Below are 23,788 nucleotides of genomic sequence, written 5' to 3' on the forward strand. Positions count from 1 at the left end.
CCAGTCTCTCCGAAAGTGAGCTTCGAGGTGGCCCTGGGGCAGGGAAGTACCTCCACCAGCAGCTCTGGTCCCTCCGAAGGTCTGTGCGCACAGGCACAGCCCTGTCCCCTCCCCTGTGGAGGAGGGCCGTACCCCAGGTAAGTCACCACCTAGAGGACAATCTAGGGGTCCAACTTGCATTTCCTCCTGAGGAGGGGCTTACCCGCATCCATCATGTCACCCCTGAAACAGCCACATGATGGTCAGGTTGGAAGGGGGGACCCTATGCGACTGTCCAGTTAGAGGGACAAATGGGGGGCCAACCTGAGATCACTTCCCCCAAGGGCCTCAGGTGGGGGGTCAGCAGGCAGTGCCCACCTGCCTCACATTTCGACCTCTGTCTTGCCAGTCCAGACCCCTAACCCAAAATGCCAATGCTCTCCACCCAACAAGCCAGCCTTGAGAAAACCAACCACTTCCCATCAGTCTGGAGAAACCAAAACCAAACCGGCAAAACCAAACCAGATCGTTTTATTCTGCAGTTCCCTTCTACCAGAACACTACTAAAAATATAAATATAGAAGCTCTAGAAAATACTCGGAATAGATCTGTAATCGTCCTGCCCCAGACCGGGGCCAACCTCTTTGTTCTCTCAAAGTCCATTTGTCTTCATACCATCCACGTACATCACACAGATACATTTCCCTCTGTGCAGGGGAACACGCCACCCTCCTGCCAGCTTCTGGAAGCTCACCTGTGATTTATAAGGGGAAAGCTACGTGCTGACCAGGGGAATACAGTGGGGCTGAGGGGGTAACAGGGAAGAGACTCTGTGCCCCCAACTTCCTTATGCAGACCCAGAAGGTGGGTCCTTTGCTTCTCATTATCCTGCATCAACTGGGCCACCAAGGGCAGAACTCCCAGAGAAGCTGGACATAGGGGGGGTGTGTGCATGGGCGGGGGAGGTTGGCTGCCAGGCTGTGATCACAGGAAGCTCAGGCTGTTGCGACAGACACAGGAAGCTGGTCAGAGCCCCGGCCTTCAGTAGGACTAGAAGTTGTCACTGCTGCCGCCTAGGGGCAGCACTCAGCCCCCGCACCATGCAGTGTCACGGAATCCAGGACGGGACTTCAGGCTCCAGCCCCCCTCCCCCAGGTGGCAGCTTCACCCCTGCGGGAGGACAATGGCCAGGGTGGAGATCATAGGCCAAAGGTTGGAGCAGGGTCCCGCCGGCCCTCGTTTGGCATCAGACACGAGCCTGAGGATCTCCAGCGTCACCCTGGTGATGGTCCTGGGACGACCTGGGATCCCTGGGCTGACCCTGAGGCTGAGGGCCAGGACCTCAGCAGCAGCTGGGGGTGGCATGGAGAGCAGGGTGCTAAAGCCAGCCGGGGCCCGCCAGCTCTTTGCACAACTGGCCACCACATCACCCGGCCAGGGCCACCCTGATCTCTGGGGCAGGAGCCCCAGGGGGGAACGGCTCTGCTAAGTTTCCCGCCAGAGACGCAGACGGAGCTTCTGGCGTGGAAGCTCCCAGCACACATCTTTAGGTTCCCTGCCCCCACCCCCAGCTCTGTATTGGGTGCAAAACTCCTAGCCAGTCTGGGAGGACTCACAGGCTTCCAAATGCTAGTCCCGAGAACTTCTGAGTCTCGGGGTCAGAGGTCATACCTTCCTGATGTTCTTGGAGGAAGGCGGCAGGATCTAGACCTTCGGTAGCCGCTCTGCCCACTGCGCCCCGGCCTGCAGGGTACCCGGCCTGTGCAGCCCCTTTGGTGGGGGGGGGTGAGGGAGCAAGGCTTTGCTGTGAGCGTGCCGTGCAGCCTGGCTTTCCGGAACAATGGAAGATGGGGTGAGAAGGCTGTGCCAAGGTTACAGGGCTGCAGAAGCAAGGCCATGCGAAGGGCAGCCGGCATCCTGGCCAGCCCACCCCCACCTCCCCAATCAGGCTCCCGGGTCCAGAGAAGTTGGTTGGATGTTTCACACGGCAGAGGTGGGGGCGAGGGGAGCAGGAACTGGGTGATGGGGTAAAGTGGGAAGTGAGCAGTGTCGGGGGCGGGGGCAGGGGGAGCCGAATGGACAGAAAAGGGGCGGCAGGAGTCCCAGGATGAAGACTGCCCACCGGCCTGCCACAGCTAGATGTGCCACGCCAGCCTTCCCCCAGGGAGCCAGCCACCCTGTTCAACAAATGGGAGGTTCTCTTCTTGCTGCAAAGGCCCCCAGGGTTGGGTTCACCCCCCGACAGGGTCTCCTGGCCACAGGAAGACAGCATGACAGGATCCCTGGTGGGAGACAGGAACATAAAAGTGGGTTAACCCAGGAGGGCAGGAACCAGTTAGGGTTGGATGAACCGGGTTGGTCCCAGACATGGATCCCGAAGGCCGGGATGCAGAGAGGACTATGTGACATCCAGGCAAGGAGAAGGCAGGGCAGAGGCCCCTCGAGGGAGACCCAGGCAATTTCAGCACAGGAACAAGGCACCTCTTGCCTAGTGAGCGGTAGCTCGCCCCACGGCTCCTGCCACATCCCAGTCTCACGTCCGTCACCCCGGCTCTGGCACTTACCATACACGGACCCTACATCTGCCTCGTTTCAGGCCATGGGGTGGTCCCCGAAAAGCACTCTGACCCCCCAATGGCTGCTCTGTCCTCATCCTGTCTTTTCCACGACTTCTGCTCCAGGTTCTCTCAAGGCCAGCTGCCTGGACGCCAAGTTCCTGGGCCCGCCCCCAAAGCAAGATGGTAATTGGCCCCGCTGCCTCTGCCGGGGCGTGCCCACCCCTGTCCTCACACGGCAAGGGGTGCCCTGGCCTCCCCTTCTGCGCAGGGAGCCCACAAGTGGCGGGTCATACCCCCTTCCCCCAGTGCCACCTCAGTGATGGGCTCTCTGCCCTGCCCTGGGGGGCTTGGTGCGTTCCCCAACTGGCCAGATGGGAAACAGCCGGAGAACCCCCCGTGACCAGGCTGCCTCCAGGTCTCAGGCCTGGTGTCTCCTCTGGCCCACACTCAAAGGGCAGAGGCAAGGCAACCACCTGGGGCCTCCATGGTCTTGGGACCAAGAGGAACAGTGGCTGGGCGGCACTCAGGGTATGCGGCTTTCCAGGACTGGGCCCATCATCAGCCAAACCCATCATTCCCCATCAGCCGGATTCCCCCACCTGAGGCAGGAGAAACGAGTCAGGGCACAGAGGGAGAGGGGCGGGGGCAAAGGCAGCCCATGGGAGGCAGGCAAGACCCTTCATCCCGGGCCGGTGGCCCTGGGGTCCAGTGGGAAGTCAGGGCAGCTTGGGAGTAGAGGTGCTCCAACATCCTGGGGCTGCGGCCGGCACCCAGAGGAGCTTACAGAAAATGAGCCTTTAAGGAGGACGACTCAGGGACTCCTGGCCCTGCACAGCCCACATGGGGGGACCGGCTCTCTGCTGAGCTCTGCACGCAGAGCTGGGGGGCAAGGGGTACCAGGGAAGGAGACGGCAGAAGGGAAAGGGAGGCTTGGCAGGGAGAAGAGGCCCTACTCAAAGGAGAGCAGGTCTGGGTGTGGGCCCTCATTGTCAAGGCTGGAGGTCCGTGCCCGAGGAGGGGGGCCGCTGTCCTCCAGCGGCTCGTCCAGGTGGATGGGGCTCAGGCTGAGTTTGAGGCCATTCCTCTCGAGGAGGCCAGGGGAGGAGGCCCTTCGGCACTCAGTCATCTTCAGCTTGGGTTCGTCCTGGCCGTCCTGGTGAATCAGGTCAGGCACGGACAGGGAAACCTCTCCATTGGGCAGAGCCTCGCCCCCATCCGCCACTTCCATGGGGGCCTCCAGCTGGGCAGTTGCAAGGGTGTCCGGGGGCTGCCCAGGAGACAGCTCTGTCCCATACTCCAGGCTGCTCAGGACGGGCTGGGATGAAATCAGCATGTCCTGCGTGGTCTTCAGCGCCCGAGGGGTTCGTTTCCTGGTGACGGGAGGCGGAGGATCCAGCCGAGGGAACGCTTCTTGCTGTGCGGACCTGTGAGGGGAGGGTCAAGAGTGGGTTGATGACAACAGGCACGTGTGCTTTAAGGATGGCGAGACCCCAGCGCCCCCAATTTCCTTCTCTAGCTCCCACTGCATGGCAGCTCACCCACCCAGCAAGCGCTCTCCTGCTGAGGCCTCATCCTCGGTTTGGTGTTTGGGTTGCGGCAGCTTGAGCACTGCTGGCTTTCGCTGGTGCCCCCCTGCCCCCCACCACCCGCCCAGGCTCAGTGCTGACAGCCGCTCAGTGTTGCCACTGGGACCACGGGTGAGCTGGGTCACATCAGAAGCTTTGCAGTGAGCCCCAGGAGGGACACTGCCCGCTCAGGAGCATAGTAGGTGTTGAAAACAAGGCCTGGAAGGGACCGGTTGACCCCAGCAGACTTCTCCCTCTCCTGCCCCGGTGGATCCCACGGATGCCCACGTTCCTCCACTACCACCAGTGGGGCAGCGGGTCGGAGGTGTGGCTGGGTGGGAGCTTCCGGCAATGCCGGGGTTCGAATCCAGCTCTGCCCGCAACTAACTTCGTAACCGAAAGCTCCCCACCTTACCCCTTTGAACTTAGTTCTGTGCCAGATGGGAATGATCCGATCCACTTCAGGGCCGCTGCAAGGGTTAGGGGAGCAGGTGGCCTGGCGTGTGCGAACATCTGACGGGCAAACCTCGGCCGTGGTGACGGGGTGGCAGCCAGCAACCAGGCGCCCGGCCCAGCCCTGTTCTCCACATGACAAGCTCGCGTCCCCGGCTCAGGGCTGCTCTCTGGAGGCACGGGTTCACCCCGGGGCTCTGCGAGCACGCCCCCCCCCGCACTCACCTCTCCTCCTCGCCAGCAACTCCGCCAGCCAGCCGGGCCCCTGCGGTCCTGTTGATCTCCATGGCGCCCGCACCGTCCAGGCTCAAGGGCTCTTTTCTCCGCAGGAAGTCATTCACTTTGGCCCCCACGGCTCTGCCTAGGTTCTTGAGGTGCTGGCTGCTGCCCACCCAGAGTCCCGGCCCACCAGGCTCCACCGACCCCAGAGTGGCAGAGCCGGGGGCCGCCAGCCTGGACAAGTGGGGGAAGGAGCAGCTGGGCTGCAGCTTCGGAGCGTGGGCCGCATTCAAGTTCTCAAACATGCCATGGTCCACTGCAAACAGAGGGGAAGACGGACACAGTGAGCGGACACTCTGCCTCTTCCCCTTACACCACACCACGGCTGGCACTTCCCGAGGCTCTGGAAACATTCGGGAGAGAACCAGCAGACACACTCTTGACCCTTCCCCTCGGTTTTCCTGATGGGATGTGGGACTAGCAGTACCAGCTCCGCCCCGCCCAGTTCATCGGTGACAAGCTCGAGCCATAAACCTCTAACTTCAACCGGACTTATCCCTTTAAACCTGCCTCCATGACCCCTTCCCTTGGGGTCACTGAGCCTTCTGAAGAAAAAACGATGAAGTCATTAACTATGGTATTTTTCTATCGCTGTGAACACAAGCTGAGCAGACGCCAGCACTGGGACCGAAGCTGGAGGAGGCTCGAGGTGGAAGCCCCCCACTGAAAGCCGCCTGTGGAGCCCATTTTCTCTGCGGGAAAACAGGCCCCCTTTCTCCTGAGGAGGAACGTGGGAGAACGGGCAGCTGCGTGCAGAGAGATGCCAAGTGGGGGGGTCCAGCCCGGCTCACGCCAAATTCCTGGTGCCAAGGGAGCAGGAGGAGCTTAACCAGCACCCCCAATAGCCCGAGACGGGCTACGGTAGGGATCCTATGTACAGACCAGGAGGACAGGCTCAGAGTAATGACTGCCTGCCCGGTCTGAGGTCGCAGGGCCATTACTGGTGGGGCTGAATCAGCACTCTGGTGTTCTCACCCTCTCCAGCACTTCCTTTCGGCCTGGGATCATGGAAAAGCTGCCTCACTGATGGCCTTTCTCTCCAGATCTTCGGTTGGAAAGACTATCTCCAAGGGCTGCAGGTAGACCCGTTGGGTTGTCAACATTGGCAGGGCAAAGGCCAGGTCTCATTCATCTTTGTATCTTTAAAGGCTAGCCTGATCTGGTATACAGTAGGTGCTCAATAAATCTCTCGAACTGGCAGACCCATTTTGCAGATGGGAGCATTGTAGAGGACAAGATCATAGCTCCAAGGTTTGTCACTAGAACGACTGGCGCTCAGGGCTTTAAGCCACACCATCCACACGCTTGTACCAGGGCATTCCCACCCCCACCTGGAAGTCAAGCTCAGTCCTCCAAGGAGCCAGATCCATTCTGCGGTCTTAGAAGCACATGGGAGGTTTCTGTCCTTATCAACTACTCCAGATACTCTGTCCATCTGGGGGAAGGAGAGATTACACTTGGTCATGGACTCTGTTCTTTGTCTACGCCTCTAAGTGTCTATTCACGCTGACCCTTCCCAAGAGTAAGTGAGGTTGGGTGTGCTGCTTCTTGCGTTGAACTTGGCCTAAAGTAGCTCTCTCTGCCCTGCATTGCTGAGTCCCCAGCCAGGGGACGCATCTCCCTTTATTGCGGTTTTAACAGACATATCCTTTCTGCACCAAGTAGCTACAGAAGCCCTATTGTAAAGGTCTTCGGGCAGCAGCAGGAAGCTGTGGGGAGAGGAGTGGATGAACCCCACCCCCAGGTCTGCACGTCTGCTGCATACACAGGAAAAGCACCATGGTGGGGGCCGTGCTAGGGAACTGGGTTAGAACAGCCCTGGGGTCTGGGGCACAGAGCTGACTGGCTGGGGTGGCCTGGGCGCCAGGTGTGGCCACACCACGCTAACGGGACTTCCAGCCCAGCCCACAACGGGGTTATCAGCTCCTCTGACTCTATTCCGAGCGCTATCTCGCCACACCACCACCCACTTCTGCACACTTTCCCTATCACATCCCGTACCCTTCTAGTTTTTCTTTAACCATAAAATCTGTGGACTCGTAGAGAAGCCCTTCGAAATGAAAGCATTTAACTATTCCCCCCCCCCCCCCCCAAACCAGCAAGTATACTTGGGCCACCGTGGAACCAGGGCAAATGTTCAAAAGAGGTTCTCTGGGGAAGGCAGATCCCCCACCACTTCCTGGCTCAGATACATCCGTGGTGGTCTCCTTACTGGTTTCGAGTTAAATCTACAGTGCAGACGTGCTCTTTGTGAAAGTGTAAGTAACAAACAAACACCTAACAAACAAACACCTAAGTGACTTGCGAATTGTGAGCTCCTCTTATTTGAAAAACATTCTAATAAACATAGGTAACTGACGGATGACGCACCATTGTAGATTTCCTGTATTCTCACTCTCTACCCTTCCGAAGGCCTATGCTGAATTCTCAAGTCATTTAAAGATAACCTGTCCCAGGTGCTCTTGACAGCTCCCCAAGTCTTCCTGGTATACGCACCTTGGCTCGATAATGAAATGGTGAGCTCCTCAAGGGGATGCAGCATTCCAGTGATTTTTACTTTCTGGAGTGCTCAGCATAGGGCCGGCACGAGAGTCGGCATTTAGGAAGTGTGGCTTAACTGAACTGGCTTTTTACAGGAATACTTAAAACCTGACCACATTATGGGCAGAGAGTGTAAAGAACTGTTCCCGAGCCTTTTTCCATTTACGAAAGCCACTCATAACTCCTGAGGTCAGCCCGGGAACGACTGCTCTTCTCTCAGAAGTGGGACTCTGGGGGGGCTTCCTTCATTTCCACACCCAAAGGATGTGCCATGCGCCCCTTTCCTGCTGATGGCACTAACGACCCCCACACTCTGTCCCTCCCTCTGGACTAGACGTGGGGTGGTTCGAAACATAATGGCGATGATGGAAAAAAAAAAAATGAGGAGCCCCCGACCTGGTGGCCCGCCCCGTGGCATTCCCACATGCACACATCCGTGCAGAGCAAAGCATCTGTGACGTAAGTCGTCCGTAAGGAAGACGGTATCTTACCTGTCCGAGAAAGGGGCTCGGAAAGCAGGTGGGAAACAAACGAGAGAGAGAGACACATTTTATGTAGTGGCCGACCACTTTGGGAGTGTCACTCCTGCCCGGGCCACCAGCAACAACATACCAGGAGCGTATAACATGTGAGACAACAGCCCCGCTGCCAAGAATATCACCAACCCCGGATAACCAGGTGCCCGCACACTGTTCAATACCTAGACTGGAAGAGTCATGTATTTAAAAACTCTACAAACGGGCACTAACACAGCTTCCCATGTGTTCCCCAATATTTTGAGCCCCCTTTCCAGGAAGTCTCTCTGAAGTTCCCAAGCTGGCAGCAGAAAGAATTCAATGACCGCCCCCCCCCCCCGCAGGATCAAGTTCAAAATCTTCTGGATCCCGTGTGCAACGCTCATTACTCTCCTGTCCCATTTCCGCACATAAATCACCTGATCTTAGACCAGGGAGACATTCATCCATTCCAAGCGTCTAAATGAACAAAACAGGAGGCCATGGTGGCGGGGGAGGGGGGGGTGCCTAATGCTGCATAGGTCGCTAACGGCAGAGCGGGGGTAAGGACTCACGCAAGCCAACTCGTAGGACCCCAGGATCTATCTCTGCACCACGAGGGCTGTGTCGAATCGCCAATACCCTCAAAGCTGCCAAAGTCCATGGTGTCCATTAAATTCCAACTCATTCTAAGCTTCCAAGCCGGGCCCTGAGGGAGGCAGTGAGGTCCTCCACCCTGTCCCGCAACATCAAAGTCCTGCGGGCAGATACCAACGGGAAGACGACTCCAGGTTCTCACACAGCTCACTCACACGTGCACCTGCTCCACGACCGGGCCACGTCTTTCCACGCAGCCTGAGCATACACACGTTTAGAAGAATGCACTCTGTGTACCTAGCCTGCACCTGTTGTGACGCTGTAGAAAGGGGCTTATCGTCAAAGCGGCTTGATCACCTTTCACCCTTACTCACAGCCGTCCACCGGGCGAGGCTGTGATAGGACAGAAGCAAAGCGGAGACAAGAGGCAACCTGGCTGCTCTGGAGGGCAGTCTCCCTGGCAAACTGCTTATAGGGAGCAAAATGGTGTTGAGTAAGCTGCCCGTCTGTGTTTTAGTCATTTGCTAAAAATAGACAGCGCCGACCATTTAACATATTATCTGGTCCCTATTCTTAGGCAGCGCACACTGAAGTATTTAGACACAAGGGCCATGGCGCTTGTAACTTACCTTGGAATAGCTCAGCAAACCAAGTACAGGGCGGAGGGAGGAGAAGTGATAAAGCAAACGGGGTAAAATGTTAACGATAGGAAAACCTGCATACAGAATACACGGAAACTGAATTTAGTTTTGCCACTTTGTGTCACTTTGAAATGATTTCCAAAGAAAATGTATTATACCCCAAACTTAAAAACGAAAAGAACAAAAACGTCTGATGGCAGAGGTGAGGCAGATGAAGGAGAAGCAAAGCAAGAAGCTTATTCAGAGAGGACAGAGGTCCCCAGAGCTGGGGGGGGGGGGTTACAGCAAGGACACAAAAAGACACCAAAGATCAATGGGGCGGGGTCAACAGATGACATTGCGGTCACATCTCTGCCATAGGCTTCCTTCTCCCTGGGCATTTTCAATTGAGGCAGGCCAATGAGCAATGACAAGTCCAAAAAAACCTTTCCAAAATTTAAGAGACTCCATCCGTCTTTGGAAGGGACAGCCTGGCCAGCGCGTGGAATCATGTGACCTTCTTGTGATGTCAACTGTACTCAGAATGTTCATCGTCTGGACAACCCAAACAGCCTCTTGGGAGCAGACGTGTGATCTCCATACCTACGGTAGTCAGAATATGGAGAACTTCTCACTCCTCAGCATTTCTGGACCTCGAATCTCTTCCTCAGCCCTGAGCACTTTTCCCGATATTATGTCCTCACGTGCCACCAGCTTGCCAGGTAAACTCTGGTGCCACTAGGGCCACAAAAATGTGGTTTTTTTAGAAGCTTTTAATTGAGTACTCTACCAGATCATGTTACAGGACTACGATTTAGTGAGAAAGTCAAATTACACATGGGGAGAAAATAATTTTTCAAAATGCTGCATTCATGGTAAGTAGTTCCTGCTGTTTATTCATTTCTGGCAAGGGAATGATGGGGGAAAACATTTGTTATCCAGTTTGTCCCCCCTTCACTAGAATCTCAGGTGACTGTCTATATAGAGTAGGGGCTAGTTTTAGCCCTGTTTGGACAAGCTGGAGAAGAGGCAGGCTCACCCACCCCTCAGCAGGGACGTAGGAGACAGGGTCCCCGAGTAGCACAGCAGGGAATCAAGGCTCTGAGGACGTGCTACTCCAAGCGTGGTCTGTGGGCCTCCACGTCGGCCTCACCTGGGGCGTGTTAGCAGTGCAGGATCCCAGGCTGCCCCCAGAACTGCGGAATCAGAACCTGTGTGGGTAGCAATGCCCCCAGGTGATTTCTGGAGAAGTGTGCACATTAAAGCTTCAGAAGGCTACTCTCCTAAACACCCCTGGGCCTGTCCAGAGAACCCTTATACCGCGGTTTCCCAAACTGAGCTCCGGTCCCCTTCTGGGATTTGAGGCAGGCTGGCTCTTTATTAAGCGTTAGCAGTCATCAGGGTGTTCATGAAGCTAGAGACCACCTGAACGCTCCCCGGCTGTGTGCGGGAGATGTTTCAATTGGAGAAACTGGTTTCTCATCCCCAAAGGGGTCATGTAACATAGCTATGTGGTCCATGACTAGACTCCCTCCCCTGGATCCTGGAAAAAGCCCAGAGGCTGGAATGCAGACAGACAGACAGACACACACACACACACACACACACATGGTGAGCTGCAGTAAGGTCAAGAGTAGGATGGGCCAGGCAGAAAGCTGTCATCTGGTCTGCAGCGAAAATTCTCCTTTGGAGAGAATCTTTCCCAGATCTCAACGAAAATGCCCCATTTGGAATTCCCCCGGATGCCACCAGAATAGTTCTGCTTATCTGGGTGCAAAAGAGGGCACTGTTTTTCTTCAGCTTTGCAATGTCTTAAAGTCCCAAGGTAGAGCCTTTTGGGTATGTTTGGAGGCGGGGTAGTGGTCACTAAGAAGAGGACTCCCGACCTTGCACAGCTCACCAGAGCGTTTCTTCCATAACCCAGACATTGCAAAGACTGCATTACCCACCGAGGTGTCCAGCCCAGCGCAGGGACTGCCAGCCCAGCACCACAGCAGCGCCTTCCGGCATGGGGTGCAGAACACGGTGTTCTCTCCAGGTGAGGCCTTCTCGGCCTTGGGCGGGCACCTGTGGGAAGCTGGAGGGGCGAGGGCTTCTCCCCTACAGGAAGGGTGCCTCCCCCCACCTTCCTGGTCCTTCCTTCAGCAGACCTCCACAGGCCTGTCTCCCGAGCTGGGGTGAAACAGCAGCTTCCGCCTGGAGTACGCTGTCGCAGGCAGACAGACCGTGAAGCTGGAAAAGTGGCCACGACCACTGGTGGCGGAAACGGGGCACTGGGAAGCCAGAGGGCTGGCTGTTCACTGAGCCACCTGCCTACCCTGAGTTGAGGCGGAGGCAAGGTGCCTGCAGGGAGAGAAGCACCTGGCAGATGCCGGGGCTCAGTGAATGCAAGTGGAGTCTCTACCCCCCACCCCCGGAGACCAAACTGCCATTCGTGGGAGCAACAGGAAGGCATGCCTCGGGCGGCTCTCACCACCCCAACTCCTGCCTGCTCTCAGACCTGCAGTCAGAGGGGGGGACCCCGAGGCCACGCCCGACTCCTGACCTCTTGCCTTTCTGCTTCTCCCGTGGCCCCCGGCCACCCCAGGGCCTCATGCTCAGACTCCACCCTTTCCTCCGCAGACTGCATTTTGGGGGACCCCCAGAACGGGGAGCAGCTGAGACGCAAATGCACCATCTACCGGCCCTGGTTCTCCCCTTACAGCTACTTCGTCTGCACGGACCAGGACAGCCACCTGGGGGCCTACAGCTTCCCAGAGGGGCAGCGGGACCAGGGCAGGGGGGACAGCTGCCTTCCCGAGGACTTGGCTGACAGCGTCTGCTCGTCCTCTTCCTCCCCAGAGAACACCTGCCCCCAAGAGGCCACCAATAAATCCAGGCACGGCCTGGACTCCACAGACTACATCACGTACCAGGACATCCTCACGGCCTCCAGGTGGCACCCGGCCCAGCAGAGCGGCTACAAGTGCGCGGCCTGCTGCCGCATGTACCCCACTCTGCACTCCCTCAAGAGCCACATCAAGGGGGGCTTCAGGGAGGGCTTCAGCTGCAAGGTGTACTACCGCAAGCTCAAAACCCTCTGGGGCAAGGAGCAGAAGGCCCAGCCGGGAGATAGGCTCTCCTCAGGCAGCGGCCAGGCCTTCAAGTAGCCCGGCTGGAGGGCAGCAGCTGTCCTGTTTGTGGACCCCTCAGGTGAAGAGAGGAGGAAGCCTATTTGTGTCTCCAGAGAGATGTCAATAAACCGAAGTTAGTCACAGCCTTCTGTCAAGTCCGAGGTCACCCTGACCCACCTGCAGTCCTTCCCGTCCCCGGCCCCCATCCCATGCCCCTTGGGCAAATGGCTGCCTAGCAACCCCAGGCCCCCCTCCCTCTCCCTCCCACCTTCCCCTGCCCTCTCCTTGTCAAGTTTGAGAATAGCCTCTATAGTGGGGCTTTTCAAAGTGAGGTACCCAGATCAGCAGTGTCAGCGTCCCCTGGGAATTTGCTAGAAATGAAATCTCAGACCCTTCTCAGATTCACTGAATCAGAAACTCTTGGGGGTAGCCAGGCAGTCTGTGCTCTCAGCAGGCTTCCGGGTGATTCTGGGGCAGCTCAAGCATGAGAACGCTGCTTTACGACACTGGCTTCCCATTGGTCCCCCTGTGATCAGTCCCTGCCACACCCCGCGGGAGAGCTCGAGCAAGGGGAGGAGAGCGGACGCCCTTTCCTGCAGGCACAGGGAAGCTTCCCCCAGCAGCACCTCTGCGCCGTCTGAAAGCCGCTCGGGTGTCAGATCTCTCACGGGGTGGAACAGGGAGGACCACATGCCCCCCTGCGTAAGGCAGAAAGAGGCGCACAAGGCTGGGCCCACGCCCACCGCGTGCACCACAATCCTTCACTTGGAAGGGTCGTGCTTCCTGACGCACAACAGATCTGCTTGTGACCCAGGGGCATCTCTACCCGGCTGTGTTGAGTCATGTCAAAGGAGGCAGGTACACACGTGAAAACTCCGCTTCCCACGACCAAGTAATGTGCCAGCAGGCAGCCCTGACATTCCTCCCATTTCTGAGCAAGCCTCACTACCAACTCCTACCCAGAAACGTGGCTGGACATCAGGGATGCAGGAAGGACATCTGTTTTACCCATTATGTGGTTTAAAAAAAAAAAAAAGCTAAATGCTTAATGGTCTTAATTTTAGGCCTTATTTACTTCTCATTTCGTCTCCCTGATGCCCCAGGGGGTGCCCTCACCGCAGAGGGGGATCTCCTTTCAGGGGCCCCAGCACCACCCCTCCCTTCACCTCTGCCTCCCCACATGTTGGCCAACGGGTTGGGATGGAAGCTTTCCCCTTGCCCTTCCGGTGGCCATACAGTAGGGCCTCTGCTTTCTGGTTTAGCAGAGCCACCTCTGCTTATCCCTGTCCTGCTAAAACAGCATTTGTGGTGGTTCTGGCTCACATCCTGTCACATTCCTGCCATGAGAACATTCCCCACCCTCTCTCTCCCCACCCTCTACCAACCCAGCCAGAGCCCAAGAGTGTACTTGAACTGTGGGCTCCAGGGTCCCAGGCTGTCCATTTTGGGGTGGGTGATCTCTCTAGGCAGCCCTGACATCACTCCCTGGACCCCCCGGGGGAGGGAGCGGACCCGTCCTCACTCTGATTTCCTGTTTCCCAAAATGGAAAAGCCACCTAGGCCCTTGAAGAACTCCCCTTCCATGCGTCGCTGGGCATGTGCGTCCCCTCAGTGGGGCCACTGAGGGGAGTACAAAGAGGGGCTCACGTGGTGCCTCGTGGCCTTACCTCGGTCTGTGGGAGAATCAGGAGAAATTGGCTCTTGTCTGGCCTCACACCCTCCACCCACCCCATACTCCCTCCTCCAGAGCATCCGTGTCACAGGCACAGAACATGTTAAAAAAGACAGCCATCCTACAGCTGGGGTCTGAGCAGAAGGGCCACAGTACATGCCGACTGCTGCCTGGCAGGGGCCTGAGTTTCATGTGAGGACGGGCACTCTCTTCTCTGCGTTTCACACATTTAATAGCATCACTGGGACCCCCAGGGACTTCCTCCGTGCAGAGTTCTGAGGAAAGTTTCAGCACACAGAAAACGCACCCAGCCCACAAATGCACTGACCACGCGGGCACAACCCCCCTCCCCCAACAACTGGAAGTTAAGCTCTATGGTGCCCTGAGCCCCTGCCAGGCGCTCTGCTGGGTGCTTGTAAAACGCAAGCTCATTTACTCTTCATTATCCCCTTATGTGGTCTATTTTATCCCCATTTTACAGATGAGACAGTGAGGCTCAGTTCCATCACGCAGAAAAGGCCGAAGGGCATGTGAAGCTGGTGGATCGGACCCCCTCAACCTTCCTGCAGAGCTGGCTGGGCCCGGCAAAGCACCAGGCCCAGCAAGCCCTCTGCCTTCAAGAGGGCTGAAAGTTATGGCCAAAGTAATCTGGTTTCCATGGTGTCAGCTTTTCAAGATCCTGCAGCTTCTATTTCTCTGACGCTCTTCCCTCGCTAGCCTTCCTCCTCCCTTTTGTGTTTCCTCCTGGCAGGAAAGCCAAGTGCCCGAGAGCCGGCGACTTCTGCTGAGCCGAGCAGCAAGGGCACCATAATGCATGTGGGCAGGTGTGGGGACGAGCCCGTTTGACTCCGGGTTGGACATGTCAGGAATGGGCCTGTTTGGAATCCTACCCATTGCATATTTCAGACATTTAGTCAGGGAGTCAGTGAAATTTTATGATCTAATGATTTTAGTTATAGCTGGAAACATCTATGATGTCGTACTTTTTCAAGTGCTTAAAACGTGCTTACATGCCAGTGATGTCTGCTGTGTGAAAAGACCCGGGCTTGGGAAAGTCTGGAGTCATGGGCATAAGCCCAGGGCCTCTCAACCTCAGGACTACTGACATTTGGGGCTGGACAATTCTCTAGTGTGTGTGTGTGTGGGGGGGCCTCCTGTGCACTGTAGGGTGTTTAGCAAGATCCCTGGCTTCTACCCTCTAAATATCAAAAGCATCCTTCCCCCAGTTGGGACAAACCAAGTGTCTCCAGGCACTGCCGAACATCCCCCGGGGAAGCAAGACCGTACCCCAAGGAGAAGCCCGGTAGGACCGCGTGATCAGCAAGGCTGGTCTAGACGAACCCAACTGAAGCACCACCTCCGTCCCCTCTGTTTTCTGAACACCACGATCCTTGAGAACTGTGCTTCGCAGAGCTGATGGCCACTGGTTTGGGAACTGGGGTGGAAGTGAGGGCAGGTCAGGGAGCAGGTGGAATAGAAGAAGCAAGAAAAGACCATGGAAAAGCTTTGAGAAATAAGAAAGGTTTATTTAGCAAAAGCCACTAGACGAGTGACGACATCCAGGGAGTAAGTGCACTTTACATGAACAGAATCTCGTCCCAGAGAGTCGAACCAACAGAGTTAATGACACAACAGTTTCAGGAAGTAAAGAGAGGGCTCAGGGTCAGTGGGGTGAGAGGAGGCGGTCAGGCAAAGAGGAGATCAAAGGAACACAAGCCCTGAACAGGAGCCACGGGGAGAAGGGAAGCTACGAAGGGGCTTCACAGAGAGCGCTGATATAAGCAGAGATATAAGGAATATCGTTTTCATCCCAGTACGCAGTCTGTTCTGCGCAGAGAAATTCCTTGCTGGCTCTGCACCTGGGACAGCCTCATGTGCCCAGGAGCCTGCCGGCACCTGGGGGAGGCTGAGGCAGGCACCAGTAAGGGAGGTGCCCCCTGGTGTCCACTTGTCCACTATACAGGGCAGAGCAGAAGGATGAAAAAGGAAGAGGGCAGGAGCTGAGTGAGCAGAGCAAGAAGCAAGGAGGGGGGAGGAGAGGGTGACATCGCTGGGACATCAGGTCTGCGATGTTCTCTTTCCTGCCCAGTGGCTGGTGACCCATCATGGCCCCTAGATCCATCCTGTCTCCCATCTCCACACCCCGGCATGCCCTGCTTTGGGTCACACTGGGGATGATGCCGACACTCGAACCAGCGCTCCAGGGAAGGCCCCCTCTGGGGGGAGGCTGGGGCCGATGCAGCTGGAAACCACCGCGGAGCATCGGAGAGCAAGGGTCCTGGGTGGGTCCGGAGTCAATGGTACAACTAGTCTCTTCAAGTTCTGTAATCTCTTCCTAAATTCCTTTTCTTCTCTCCCCCTGCAAGCTTTTCTAGACCCTCTAGAAACTATTCCCCACCCACTCCTCACCCTTCCCCATCCCAGCCCTCCCTCTCCTGCCACATTCCACAAAACCCAATCCACCCGCCCCGGCTTCACCCTCAGCTCCTGCTTACACGCAGCGGGCCTCGAGAAGCCAGGCCTCCCGCCCCCCGAACATTCACGATTCTACTGCTCGGAGAGGCCTCCACCCAGGTGAGGGTCGGGGAAGCCGGCTAGGCCCCGCCACGCCGGATTCCTGACACCCCTCCCTGAGTCTGGGGCTCTCACCTTCCCGGTTCTTCCTCGTGTATCTGGATCTACTTCCATCTGATGGCTAATAAGGCAGCAAAATAAACAGAACCACCCCTCTCCAACTAAATACACGTAAGGAAAACAACACGACTCTGCTGTCATTCAAATGCCCTGAAGATTCACATTCTCTTCTCTCCGGTCACTTCACAGCAGCCCACGCATACGTACTCACCTTCCTGCACACGGGTAGACAAGCCTGTACGTACACATGCACGCGCACACACTCACACCCATCTGATTTCTGCCCACACCCTGGTACGCCAAGGAAGGCTACCATAAAGCTATGTGTATTTCCTTTCATTTGGACTTTCTAGTTTAGAAGAAACCCAGCTGTTTAAGAAAAGGGCTACGCTTTCATTTATATAAATTATAAAGCAAAGTTGGGATTGAAGAACTGTTTTTTGGGTAATCCCATCCTTACCAACGAATCCTCAAAGAATACTGCAGTCTGGGTCTGTCGCTTATTGTCCCGGATACAGTCTTATTTCCCCTGAACACAGGACCCTAGCAATGGCTCAGCTCTCTCTCGAGGCATCTTTAAATCTGCTAACAGCCACTCGTGGCCCGCCTGTCGCAAAGGGAGCGTGGCCGCCCTGCCACAGTCAGCCTGCCAGTCCAGGTGGGAATCTCTACGCAAGGCGTGGATGGTCAAAGACGAGAGATTTGCACGTGGCACTTTTGTACAGGTGTGCTCGAGGCACGCACCCACAGAGACGGGTCAAGAGGGGACATGGCTATGGTCCCTGACTGAGGTGGCAGTGATTTGAAGAGTGGAAAGAAACAGTCTCAGCTACCAGCTCGTGTTTGGTTTTTTCCGCAGTAAAAACTGACCACTACTGCCCAGGGGAGGGGACGGGTTGAGAGGGAAGGCTGGGGGCTCTGAGGCTTTCTCAGAGGGGAGGGTGCTACAAAAGCCTTGGCCAGCACAGCCCCTGAGGCAGGACACAGAGGAGAGAAGGGGGCAGCTTCCCAGCCTCCAGGGGGAGGAGCTGGGCTTGCAGGCAGGAGGGGGGCAGGGCTTCCACACTGAGGAAATCAGACCTGTGTGATCTGTGGCCCCGAAGGGGCTGCCCTCCCCGAGGGCTTTCACAGCACAGGCTCAACAATGTTCAACTCCCAGTCTCCCTCCCAAGCAACACCTCATATTCCAGCTGGAGAAAAACATCCCCATTCAAGTCATCCGATGTGACACATCCCAATTCCACGCTCACACTGAAAGCACCGTCCCGTCCCTTATCGCCCAGAGCATTCAACTTCTCATCTCCACCACGGCCTAGAAAAGGAATTCCTTCCATAAGCTCGGGGGAGGGTTAGGCAACTGGCAGCATCCTGGATATCCAGACACACAGGCCCTGAGCAGGCACCTGGTGGCTTCCCTTCACCGTGGGACCACGAGATGGGGCGGAAGGGGGCTATCCGGGCATCCAGGACAGAACAGAGCAGAGGAACCTGATGAAGCAGCCCGCCCACAGCAGGTCCTGGGGCAGCCTGGTGTCCCTGCAAGGGACCCTCTCGCAAAGCCACGGGCTCTGGAAGGCCCTGCCCTCCCCTCCCAAGTCACAAGTGGGAGAGAGGGCCCAATCACCTCTGGAGTCCAGTTCTCTCCCATCGTAACCTCCAAAGCAGAGTCCTAATCCTTTCCTGAAACCGCAGGCTCTCCCGAGCCCCTGGCTGGAGCCAAAGTCGCTCGTCTTCCCGGTCCTCACCGCCCTCCGCCGCGCAGGCATCCTCGGCGGTGCGCCCGGCCCCGCATCCCTCCGGCCCCCGCACCCGGTCCTCGGCCTTGCGCCCCGGCCCCCGCGTCCCCCGCGCCCTGGCCCGCCCTATACGGCGATCTCATCGTCCAGGCTGTCACCCAGCTCCTGCCTCTGCAGGACGTTCAGCAGGCGCGGCAGCTCCTCCTGGGACCACGAGTCGCGCTCCTCGCTCTCGTCCGTGTTGGACTCGTACTCCGAGGCGATGCCCGACTCGCGGAACTTGAGGAGCTCCAGGCCGCCCAGCAGCGGGCCTGCGGGCGGGGGCAGAAAGCGGAAGCACTCCAGCTTCACCAAGCAGTCGCGCCTACCTAGGGGGCTGCCGGCGGGGTGGGCCAGCTCGGCCAGCCCCGCGCCCGGGGGCGGCGAGGGCAGGTCCTCCGGCTGTGGGGTGGTGGGGTCGCAGAGCACGGGCAGACCTCCGGAGCGGAAGGTGATCTCCAGCAAACTGTCCTGGGAGCCCACTGGAGGGGGGGGACAAGAGCACAGCAGGCCGGGTCAGCGAGTTGGGGGGAGGGGGCGGGGGTAGGAGAGGGCGCCGGGCAGTGCCTGGGTGCGGCTCGAGGGTGGGGGGGCACAAGCGGGGTACACTGAACGAGGTACAAACCACGAGGGCCAGAGCAGCGTCTCCGTGCACAGAGACAGAAGCCCAGAGGGGCTTCCAGCGGTGAAGTATCGTGGCTGTTCCCAATCTATACCTTTTTGCTGCTTTAGCAAGGGCCCCAGCCCTGCCCAGACCTACTGATCATGACCCCTATGAGCTGGACTATTCATTTTTTTTTTAAAGCTACAGGGGACAGTCTGAGGGAACTACTGGTCTCATAGGAAAAGCATTCGTTTTGCAATCAGACCCGGGTTTGAATCCTGCCTCCACACTTTGCTGGTCCTGTAACCTTGAGCCTTCACCTATTTAAGTCTGTCTCGTGTGTAAAACGGGCATAATAGCGTCTACGACTGCAGGGATTAGAAGACATCATGTCTGTGAAATTCTATCAAGTTTATGGCACGGGAGATGGCCAGGGGCTACGAGACCCGCACACGCTTAGAGCACACTTAACAGGCCACGGATCAGCACGAGGAAGGCTTGGAGATGTGCTGCCTTCGAGTATCTCCCAGGCCAGCCTGGAGATAGCTGGGCATCTCAGGCGGGGCGCCAGGCAACCTCTGCCATGAACCAGCAGCGCTACCGGCCAGTTCTTTTCTGCCTTATCTGCTAGGTAGACCCCCGGCTCCAGCATGTTCTATGCTACAGAGCTGTAAGCTCTACAGCGCGGGGAGCGTAAACTCCCGTACAGTGCGAAGTCTCCCACCGAGCTCCCAGACAGCGTGACACGTAACAGGCGCTCCATATGTTTCAATCGGAAAGCCCTCGAGGAAAGAAATGGACTGCCTCAGGACGTGCAGTGCCTGAGCCCCTTTGGAGAGGAGCCTGCACGAACACATGGCAGTGACTCCCAGGGACATTCAAGGTCAAGTCTGGACGCTGGACTAGAAGGAGCCAAGATCCTCTCTAACTCTGCCATTTCGTAATTCCGTGAAGTGGATGGACGGGACACACAGAGCTGCCTGTTTTCTGCTAGAATACCAGGGCAGGGCAGGGGTCTAAGAAAACCCCACCCAAAGCTTCAGGGGAAAGAACAGGGGTTTTCCAGAGCCTCCACGGAGGGAGGGGAGGCTGGGCAGCGCCCCCACTTACTGGCATTCTGTCCTGACAGCTTCAGCTCCAGCTCCTGCACCTGCTTGACCAGGAGAGAGATGTGCTGGAGCATGTCCTTGTTCTGCAGCAGGAGCTGGTGCACACGAGCCTGGGCCTCCAGCCGCGCGGCGGCCTCAGCAGCCAGCTGGTCCTTCAGCAAGTGAACCTGCAGAGACAAGGTGCAGAAGACGGGGAGAAGACAGGACAGAGAGGGGAGAGGGACATGAATGCACCCAAGAGTCACCAGGATTCAGCTGGGACCAGAGACACCTGCCATGTTCGAGTCAATACAAAGAAGCCCTTCTGGGACAAAATGGGCACCTGGGCTTGGAATTTGGAGAAGCAGCCACAAGAAACTGGGTCGCTGGCCCCGGGGGCCTCTCTGTATGTCCCGAGCGAGCGCCATGGTGTGTCACTCACGTGCCACCCAGGGCCCAGCACCCAGAGCGAGAGGTTCGACAGAGCCGAGCCCCAGCCCCTGAGCCCCACCCCCGTCAGAAGAGCTCCCTAACAGCTATGGTGTTCCCACCACGTGGAGGGAGGTACCTTTTTCTCATGGTGTCTTTTAAAAGAGAAAAACAGAAACTGATACACTGACCCAGTAGCTAAGAAGAGTTCACAGCAATCCCCTCCATGGCCTTTCCTCTGCCCTTCCTCGTGCCCACACGTAATGGGAAGCAGGAAGCCTCACAGACACCCTTCACTCACAAGGGGGTTGTCGTAAAGTCTGCTCTGTCACCTCTGGGGGTGCCACTATCCTTCCCTGACCGTCCATCCCCTTTTCATTTCCCGTGGCAGCTAGGACTGTGCTTCACACCTGCTCGGGTCAAACGTTTGCTGATTGGCTCACAGCAGAGCCTTGGCCCGCAAGCCTGGAAGGGTGGAAGCGAACCGTTTACAGAGCCACCCCTGCGGGAGGAGGGGGACCCTCATCAACTCCGCTCTCACAGCGGAGCAGCGGGCAACGGCGCACCCAGCGTGCTCGGGGCCCGGGGAGGGGGTGTCTGTTCTCGGTGCGTAACTGGATAGAGAGAGAAAACACAGCGGGAGATGTGCGGTGATTGTATCAGGAGCTAGCCTGAAGAAACTGAGTCACAAGGCAACAACCATGTGTACACGTCCGCGACTCCTGCACTAAGTGGTGGATGAAGGGGTCCCTGTGGAGGGTTTTGGAAGGTCTCTGAAGAAAGGGGGCTAATGCATTTGGCCTGGACCAAGGCAGCTTGTGGGAAAGAGGTTTCCTTGGACCAAAAATACAGCGTGGACATTAAGAGGCAGGCTGCCTGGGGTGAGTCAGGTGGAGGCAGGAGGGGAGGGAGGCAGAAGGGTAGGGAGGAAGGAGGGGGTCGGAAGAGCCAGCTGACTCTGGTTCAGACAGCAAATGCTCTGGATTTCTGAGAAGCAGCTTGCTCTGAAGAGACGCACATTTTATCGGGGAGTAAAAGACGGTATCCACTCCATCCTCTGCCCAAGCCTGGCCAAGGGACTGCCAAGCCCCGTGTCTGCCCCTTCCAGCCGCCAGCACTTGCAGAATCACACTCTTGGATGCGGCAGCTGCTTCCCTCCTGGCAGATTGGAGGACCTGACCTTGCAGTTGGCTCTGCTTCTAAGTGGGAGCCACTAATGAGATTAGTTGCCACTTTCCATTAGTGGTTCCTAAGGTTGGGCCTGTCTTGCCCCTGGGGGAGGATGCCTAAGGAATCTAAAGTAAATCTGTCCTCCATAAGGTGCTGCTAAGGACACAACTGACATCTGGTTTAGAAATCAGCCTCACTTGCTGCCTCATATCAACTAAGGAAAGATCTAGAGAGCGATGAGAAGAGGGAAAGAAGCAACAATATATTAATCCGAGTATCAGATGGTGGGTGGCTGTTAAGCCTTTATCTTCTTTGGAAACTGAGGCATGGAGCTATTTCACCTGAGAGCCCCCCCCAATCTTGGTGGTTCTGAGAAACAGCACAATTGTTGTGGGAAGCCCCCAGAAGTGCCCCCTGAGGAAGGGCCAACCCTCACCTTCCATCTGTAATGTAACTGATTCCAATCAAGACTATCGTTGAAAGGAAATCTACTGAGCAGGCAGAATTGTTAATTACCCATTTTCTATTTTCTTTGGAATGAAACAGAAACATTAGGCAGAAATTTGGAACAAAATTTTCAATGCATATAAAGGGAAAAAGCAGAGAATTCTATCTACTGCTAACTGGCATCTACGGAGGGCTCCCGGCACACGCACCACGGACTTGCATCTTGAACAGGCCATCTGAGGGCACTAGACCAGGAGCTGGAATGTTCCAGTTTGTTGATGACTGCCTTCACAACCGTAGGACATTCCCTTCCACCTGGACCTCACTTTCTCCAACTCTCAACTGTGGAGCCTGCCTAGAGGCTCAGGCAACATAGGATTCTAGCACTAGGGGCCATTGTCCACTGAAGAAAATCCCTAGATTCCCATTCTGACATCAGAGAATGAGGACTGGGGACACATGAGGAGTCCCCTCCTGCAGAAGCCGGGGTTGGGGTGGAATATTGGGAGCTGCTTGTGCAGGTAATCCAGTCCCCACGGTGGAGTACCATCAATAGAGAAAAGCTGGCCCTCGAGTCGAATGTTTTTCCACCCGGCACTAGGTGCCACGAGAAAACGCTCCTGAGTCTGAGTGCTCCTTGTACAGATTCAATCAAAATTTTAGCTTTGCAAATGCAGAGTTAGAACATTTCAGGGGTTTTCAAAGCCCAGGAATGCGAGAGCACATGCTGCTGCCTCGAGCCAGCGCTAACGAGCTGGTCTGCTTCCACGGCCGTCAGAAGTGGCAGCAGGCACGAGGCTCAAGCCGCTCTCCGTGGCCCTCTGCGCCCCCGGAGAACCCTCACCAGACCAGGCTGAGACAAAACGGCCTGGACTGCTTTTCAATTGGAGGCGAGGTAAGAGTCCCTGGGTTTTGCACACGTAGGTCTGGCCTTGCAAGCGCCAAAATGAGGTGGCGTTATTTTCAGCCCTGGCTTGGGCAGTCTGCTCCAGCTCTGTGCGCTCGCTTCCTCCATCCTAAAACAAGAGCAGACACCACCCTCTCCTGCCCTACCAGATGTACTCGGCATGATGTTCTTTCAAAGAATGAAACACCTTTGGCAAAAGTAGGCCGTACTAATTTCCAAAAAGGTACGAGTTAGCTTCTGCTTCCCAGAGCTTTAGGGTCTTCGGCCAGGACTATTCTGCTCACAGATGAGGTCAGTGGGAAGGCCACGGCCGGAGTGAGTGTCCCGCTCTGCATTCCTGCCATAGGACTGCGAGCAGGAGCTCAACCCTGCACCCCCCGGCTCTGATGCCCACCCTCAGCCCACCCAGCGACACCAGACCGCTGCCCGCTCGCTCTCCAGCCTACTTGCCTGGACTCCAGCTCCTCCGTGAGAAGTGGGGGCAGGGCCAGGCTGAAGTTAGGGAGCAGGCACATGGAAATGGCGTGGAAAGAACCAGAGCAATTTGCCCCCACCACGACCCCCACCAGACACAGAAGCAGAGGCAGGCGACACTGTCTCAGCATGCATAAGGCAGGGCCCCCAGGGTGCTGGTGACTGGGAGAAGCCGCGGGGACAAGAGCGAAGTCTGGGGCCTGGAGATGGGGTGCGGGAGTGTGTGCGGTGCTGTCCGTCTAACTAACTACAGTGCACATGATCGCGAAGCACAAGTAACCCGAAACCGGTTTCAGAATCAGCGCAAGTGGCAGCGGGTAGAGGAGGGACCTCTCAACAGCAGCAGCGCACTCCCAAGCTGAGCCAGCAGTCGGCAAACTGGGAAGGAA

At 56.8% G+C, this 23,788-nt stretch overlaps 2 protein-coding genes across 3 annotated transcripts in view; one reads left to right on the forward strand and one right to left on the reverse strand.

Moving 5' to 3' along the window:
- Nucleotides 1–491: 491 nt before the first annotated feature.
- The window catches only part of CUNH1orf226 (chromosome unknown C1orf226 homolog), a 42,793-nt gene continuing 19,496 nt past the window's right edge, over nucleotides 492–23,788 (reverse strand). The window contains exons 4-7 of one of the 2 annotated variants that reach the window (XM_057315200.1): nucleotides 19,995–20,160; nucleotides 18,610–18,762; nucleotides 4,781–5,090; nucleotides 492–3,961 (exon numbers count right to left, since the gene is read on the reverse strand). In XM_057315200.1, coding sequence (XP_057171183.1) covers nucleotides 3,487–3,961; nucleotides 4,781–5,090; nucleotides 18,610–18,762; nucleotides 19,995–20,160 — 1,104 coding nt within the window. In that variant the 3' untranslated portion in view covers nucleotides 492–3,486. Of the gene's footprint in view, nucleotides 3,962–4,780; nucleotides 5,091–8,763; nucleotides 12,383–18,609; nucleotides 18,763–19,994; nucleotides 20,161–23,788 lie in introns of those variants that run through there. The other variant, XM_044390652.3, reaches the window with a different exon arrangement.
- SPATA46 (spermatogenesis associated 46) lies at nucleotides 9,681–12,237 on the forward strand. The gene is made up of 3 exons (XM_026517233.2): nucleotides 9,681–9,808; nucleotides 11,011–11,124; nucleotides 11,709–12,237. The coding sequence occupies exons 1-3, from the start codon at nucleotides 9,706–9,708 to the stop codon at nucleotides 12,233–12,235; spliced, it is 744 nt and encodes a 247-aa protein (XP_026373018.2). The 5' UTR covers nucleotides 9,681–9,705; the 3' UTR covers nucleotides 12,236–12,237.

The sequence above is a fragment of the Ursus arctos genome, unplaced genomic scaffold (assembly GCF_023065955.2).
Source record: "Ursus arctos isolate Adak ecotype North America unplaced genomic scaffold, UrsArc2.0 scaffold_2, whole genome shotgun sequence".
Taxonomy (NCBI): Eukaryota; Metazoa; Chordata; class Mammalia; order Carnivora; family Ursidae; genus Ursus; species Ursus arctos.

What these genes read in the sequence shown, in the direction of transcription:
- SPATA46 (XM_026517233.2), top strand. Translation starts at nt 9,706, where the DNA reads ATGGAGAACTTCTCACTCCTCAGCATTTCTGGACCTCGAATCTCTTCC. An exon ending in ACGTGCCACCAGCTTGCCAG is followed by an intron (nt 9,809 to 11,010) that starts GTAAACTCTGGT and finishes TCCATAACCCAG; the next exon opens with ACATTGCAAAGACTGCATTA. An exon ending in GAACACGGTGTTCTCTCCAG is followed by an intron (nt 11,125 to 11,708) that starts GTGAGGCCTTCT and finishes TTTCCTCCGCAG; the next exon opens with ACTGCATTTTGGGGGACCCC.